This window comes from Dipteris shenzhenensis, chromosome 21 (genome assembly GCF_047967505.1).
Source record: "Dipteris shenzhenensis isolate YYH24624 ecotype China chromosome 21, Dip_SZ_1.0, whole genome shotgun sequence".
NCBI classification, from domain to species: Eukaryota; Viridiplantae; Streptophyta; class Polypodiopsida; order Gleicheniales; family Dipteridaceae; genus Dipteris; species Dipteris shenzhenensis.
The window spans coordinates 4,310,632-4,316,330 of record NC_141616.1 but is presented as its reverse complement, the minus strand read 5'-3'; the positions used below and the strand labels follow the sequence as shown (position 1 = coordinate 4,316,330).

Below are 5,699 nucleotides of genomic sequence, written 5' to 3'. Positions count from 1 at the left end.
ACCACCTCAGATGACATGCTCACAGATGGCCTCTTTATGGCTGTGCTGTATGCGTTCCCCCTAGATGTCGACAAAGGACTTAGTATTTTCAAAGCAGAGTACTCTCGACTTGTTGGGGGGGCCATAATATGAGTCCTGGCAATTTGCATGGTCTTCGGTCTCTCCATCATATCCTCCTTTGGCTCCCTAAAAAAATTTAATGCAACAAGCTAGACTCGTGGAAAATTGAGTGTACAAATTTCCTCTTGCTCAGATGAGGCTCTCAGCAATGGCTAGATGTAATCTTTTGGCCTCTAAGACTCTCAACGATCTTTTGGCTCACTGGATGTAATGTTTTGGTCTCTAAGGCTCTCAATAATTGTTGAGCTTTTGTTACATTTATGTAATCTCTTTTTGTTTAATTTGAGGCTCTCAGTATGCATTGTTGTTAACTTGTATATTTGAATGGTTATGGTCGCTAACTGTAATCTTTTGGCCTTTAAGGCTCTCAGCAATTGCCAAGTTTTTATAAATGTAAGATCCTCTGTTCAACTTTTGCTCTGTATAAGTTGTTAATTTTTATATAACCTGTTATTGGACATAGATGTACATTGTAATCTCTTTTGCTCAATTTTCACTCGATAAATTTTACGTTTGCCATCATTTATATTTACTGCAACGAGGACTAAAATGCTAGGAAAGAAGGACTACAATTTCCTTGGTTTATGACCAAAAGAGCGCTAAAATAACTCCAACGACCCACCGTTGTGGTTGCAATGAGATACATCTAGAAAAATACAATTAAACTTTCAGAAAATGCAATTGATATGGCCCTTGAGGGGTCCCCTCTAGGGGCAAGGGCCATATCGACATGCATTATACAATATCCAAGATGCCACTGGATAAAAATGGCATGTCAATATGGCCCTTGCCCCTAAAGGGCCTAAAGGGGACCCCTGCCCCTTGTATTTTGCTTGGTTGCATAACAAAATACATTTTCCTTGGTACACAAATATATAACTCCAAGAACCAGCACGGTGGCTATCATAGATCTCCTTCTACTTGCCAGTGCACTGGCCGTTATAGACCTCTTGTAATACGTAAAAATAGGTAACGTAGATATAACTCTAAGAACCATCATGGTGGTCTCTTCAAGACAATCTTGCATTATGGGAAATGATAGGCTGTCAGGCCAAAGACTGTGCTACAGCGGTGTTCAGAATGATAGATTGCGTCTATTATTATGCCAAGAACCAGCATGGTGGTCTCTCCAAGCCAACCTTCAATTTTAATAATCTACATGGATACAGTGTCCAGTGATGAGGTGGGAAAGCTACGGCAAAAGGCAGCGTGATGATAAGTGGTTAGGCGGCTTAGCGCTGCGCGAAGCAGTGCAAAGATGCCATGTGTCGAGCTATGTGGTGTTCAGAACAAATAGATTGCGTCTCATTATTACGCGAGTATGCCTTCATGACGTCAAAAAAAAATTTGGCGAAAGCACGGGTCCACGTAAAATGCAAATATTCACTCAAAAGTGCATCGCGTTGTAGCCCCAAAATAGCCCCGAAAGTAGTTTTACGATTGGCTACTCCCAAGCAAACGTTGACCCTATAAGGGGAGTAGTGTGATGTAGACGATGCATGTCAAAAGGGGGGTGCCCATAGTCATGGGTAGCCGCCAAGTTTGCTCAAGCTCAGACAACAAGAATAGAAGGCACAACATCCAATCAACTATCCCTCAATCTAAACCATGTAGACACTTTCACATAATTGCAATTAATGGAGGACTTTTCTGCTATATTTCATCCACTTAGTGTGTAGCCCATACATTCCCCATGGACATGCAAGATTGCTGGTTCAGGTCAAGCTGCATTCAATGCACCATGGGGGGGCATGGAGGAACATGCTCTGTAAACACCAAGCTAGATTATTCCTTATGTAACTAATTAAACACCCGGCTAGATTATTCCTTATCTAACTCATTGATAGTAGAAACTTGGTCTCCTTATGAAACACATCAGAAACTGGTTTGCTTGCTGGTTAATGCTGGACCGTCACCTTCAAATTCCAATGGCCACCTTGGCTGGCTGGCTGGCTGGCTGATCCCAAACACATCATTCTGTTCAAGTCCAGGACGATCTGAGGCACCAAAATTGTTGGGAAGGCAAAGCGGAGGGAATAACGTAGTGATTTCTAACGAATCTGCCGAGCGGAACCGACTCTCGCTTCTTGATTTTCTTTACGTAACGAACATCTTCCCTTCATATCTGTATATATATCGCTGTTTTATGGATACTCGGCAACCTTTCCTTGCTGCTTCTTGTTTTCATCGACATGGAGGACGCTAAGAAGAAAGAAGGCAAAGATATTGCCTTTGGTGCTCTCAGCTACGAATTCGCTTACGACAAGATTGACTTCTCCAATTTCACGCTCCGATGCGCCTTCCAATTGGACTCCAACAGTTTTGCGGAACAGCCTCAGATCGTCCTGGATCCCGCTGAAGATCTCCCTATTAGCCCAACTTTTGGCTGCACTTGCGTAAAACGTTCCCGGGAGGAGCAGCAGCATGGAACTTACAGATTCCGCAACTTAAATGTCGATCCCACATTGTTGTCCGCTCACAGTTCGTTTTTCATGAAAGTGAGTACTGCCAGTGCTTTTTCCATTGCATTGAGGCAAACATGGTCGATACCGAATTTTATCCGAATAGGAACGGAAATTTGCATGTGTTTGCTCATGAATTCATCTCCTATTTATTGATATACATGCGATAGATTTGCATTTTATTGAATTTGGAATAGAAATGATGCGATGTTTGGTGGTGTTGCCTAATCAAGTTCTTCTCAAGCGCTCTAGCAAAATCCACACAGCAGAGGAAAGCTACTCTGTATATCACTGCTGCAGGTAAAGCTTTTCTGATGAGCATTACTGACTCATATATAATATCTCCTACGTTTGGATCCATTTGGAAGAGAAATGTGCTCTTTTTTTCCAACGGATCTCCAACTTTTTTTTTTTTGGGCGTGGCGATACAGAGGAACAAGCACTTATGGATTTACTCAGATACATGTATACTGGCAAATTAAAGGCAAACAAACCAAAGGAAGTGGTGGATGTTCTTGTTGCTGCTGAGAAGTTTGGAGCTTTAGTTTGCATGCAATACTGCGTCAGGCTTTTGGAGTCCGTATCTACAAAGCTAGAATGGGCTTTGACATGGATGAAGGTGCCCAATGTTGTGGTACAACATGCTGCAGCTCAGCCACAGATTAACGTTGCAAAATCGATCATTCTTGAACAATTCAAAGACTTAAGGTGACTTCTGTTCTTACAACTCTTTCTTCCTTGGCTTTGCTTCTCAAATGCCACACTGCAGTAACAAATGGGAGACAGTTCTCAAATTGCTGCATTCAAGGGATATGGAAGGTTGTTGAAATGCTTGAACGCCTTGAGGTGGCGGTGATGTGTTCTTGCCAATTATTACCTTCTAGAATTCCCTACTAACATCGCAAATTTTGATGACGGTTATTGAAAGATTTAGTTTTTGAGTGGACGATTGAACTTTCGGCCATGTAAATACTGTAGACAAGGAAATGTTATAAAAAAAGAAACATGCTTCTACGGACAACGGCAGGGAGTTGAGAGAGGGCAAACGTGATACGATCAAACACTTCTGCACAAAATTAAATGCCGTTCATACAAAAAGCAGACCAGCTGTGTCATACTACGTCAAGTGTATTTGTGCTGCCCCCGATCATATTTGCTTACATCTCATGCACCATAGATTTCAAATTGTCAAGCTACTTTGTGCATCCTATACTAGACCTCACACCACTAGTTTGCATTCCTCGTCTCGAAATTGAAATTTGTCTTTTGTTGTGTTGTTAGTTAGATTGCATAGTGGTTTGATACAGGTGTTAGTTTATTCTAAAATTCAATCGCATCTTTCCAGATCTGAGGCAACTTTAGAGTTACCACTCAAGGGTATCAAAGTCTTGTTGGCAAGCGATAAACTTGTGGTTGATTCAGAAGATGATGTGTTTGACTTTCTCATTGCATGGGCTGAAAAGAATTATGATGACATCAATGAGCGGAACCAGGTTTTAGTATCGAGTCTCTTTCCCTTCATTCGTTTTCCCATGATGACTACGAAGAAGCTCCAAAGGATGCTGGCTGAAAGGATTTGCTTTGCCAATTCAGCATTATTACCCACAAGTATAGCAGAGGCTTTTGCTTTCAAGCTCAATCCATTTCACAGGAAAAATCTGACTACAAAGGAAGAACTTCAAAATTATAAGTATACGAAAAGATTTTATAGGAATTTACCTGTCAATTTAGTGCAGGTTGAGCCACATACTTCTGCTGTTGTCTATATTAATATCCCTTGGGAAGAGTGTGCAACATTAGACCCTTCCAAGGCTATCAAGTCTGAAGGCTTTGATCTAGAGTGGGGTACCTTTCATGTGACATACAAGCATGAGCAGCAGACGATTTTGATTGATATTCATTTGGAAAGTTCAAACTCGATCCCTTGCTCAGTCTTCTGCAAGTTTTTAGCACGCTCATCATCCTTTCGTGGTTGTTACAATCAGTTCTTCTCCGTCTCAAATACATACACAAAAGTAGGCATAGGTTTGTCTCAGCCTTACAAAGCAGATTGGTCAAGTTTTTTGGCTACTACAAATACAAGTTTTATAGACAAAATCCAATGGCTCCAGGTAGAACTAAGTTATACACCTTGAGGATAGTTCTGATGAATTGAAGCTAGGAAACAAAATCTAAGAAATTGTAAACAAAATCTTCTAGCACAGTTGAGGCTAGGAGAGAAGCATTTATGAGGGAATGGGATCATGAATTGTCCTTTTCACATATTTTCTCTAGACTGCCTTGGCTATTTCATACTCTAAATTGGTTTTGACATCCTTGTACATTTTATAGATTTATTGTTATTGTAGGTGAAGTTTAGAAATGCCTGTAAATCCAACCCTAGCTCATAAACATTTATTAGACCCATGCAACTATATGGATTATCATGTACACCTGTGGAAGTAATTCATAAGCACAGTTTCTTAAACAAGTATTTGTAATCATAATTACAGATACATATATGGATCAATAAGCCATGCAATAAGTATGTAACCATGCAACAATATGTCTTATCATATTCATATGTGGAATTAATTCATAAGCCCATTTTCTTAAACAAGTATTTGTAATCATGATGACAGATACCTTCTTGAATTATCATATACATGTAAAGTCATTTATAAGCCCCTTTGCTTAAATGACTTATTTAATCATGATCATGTACATATACCTTCTTGTGATATGCATGGGTAGGATTCCATTAGATACAAGTGCAAATGGTAATGTTTTTGTGTACATATATTAATTGAAGTATGAACATCATGTCCTTCATGAATAGTAATTCAACAATGACTTACTATATTAATAAGAAAAGAACATACAAATGAAATTAAATTGCAAAATACGGAGGATATCTCACACAGGCAATCATAAATCCAAATGGGGTGACCCAACTTCGGGGGGGGGGGGGGGGGCTAGATCCTTAGCTTACCATGGATACATCCACTTGAAGTCCTTGATCAGTGGACTAAAGCATTGCTTGACATTCTTAAACATGGATATTAGCATGTCTGCACCCACCAAAGTACTCAATATCATTACAAGAGCTTGAAAAAATATGCCCGCTTGCACCTAATT

The 5,699-nt window shown here is 40.0% G+C and overlaps 1 protein-coding gene across 1 annotated transcript; it reads left to right on the top strand.

Annotated features, from left to right (window-relative positions):
- The first annotated feature begins 2,303 nt into the window (after nt 1-2,303).
- On the top strand, nt 2,304-4,724 carry LOC147888388 (BTB/POZ domain-containing protein At2g46260-like). Its single transcript, XM_087393017.1, has 4 exons — nt 2,304-2,618; nt 2,816-2,882; nt 3,014-3,290; nt 3,928-4,724. Exons 1-4 carry the CDS (start codon nt 2,313-2,315, stop codon nt 4,715-4,717), a joined length of 1,440 nt encoding a protein of 479 aa, XP_087249143.1. The 5' UTR covers nt 2,304-2,312; the 3' UTR covers nt 4,718-4,724.
- Nucleotides 4,725-5,699: the final 975 nt, after the last annotated feature.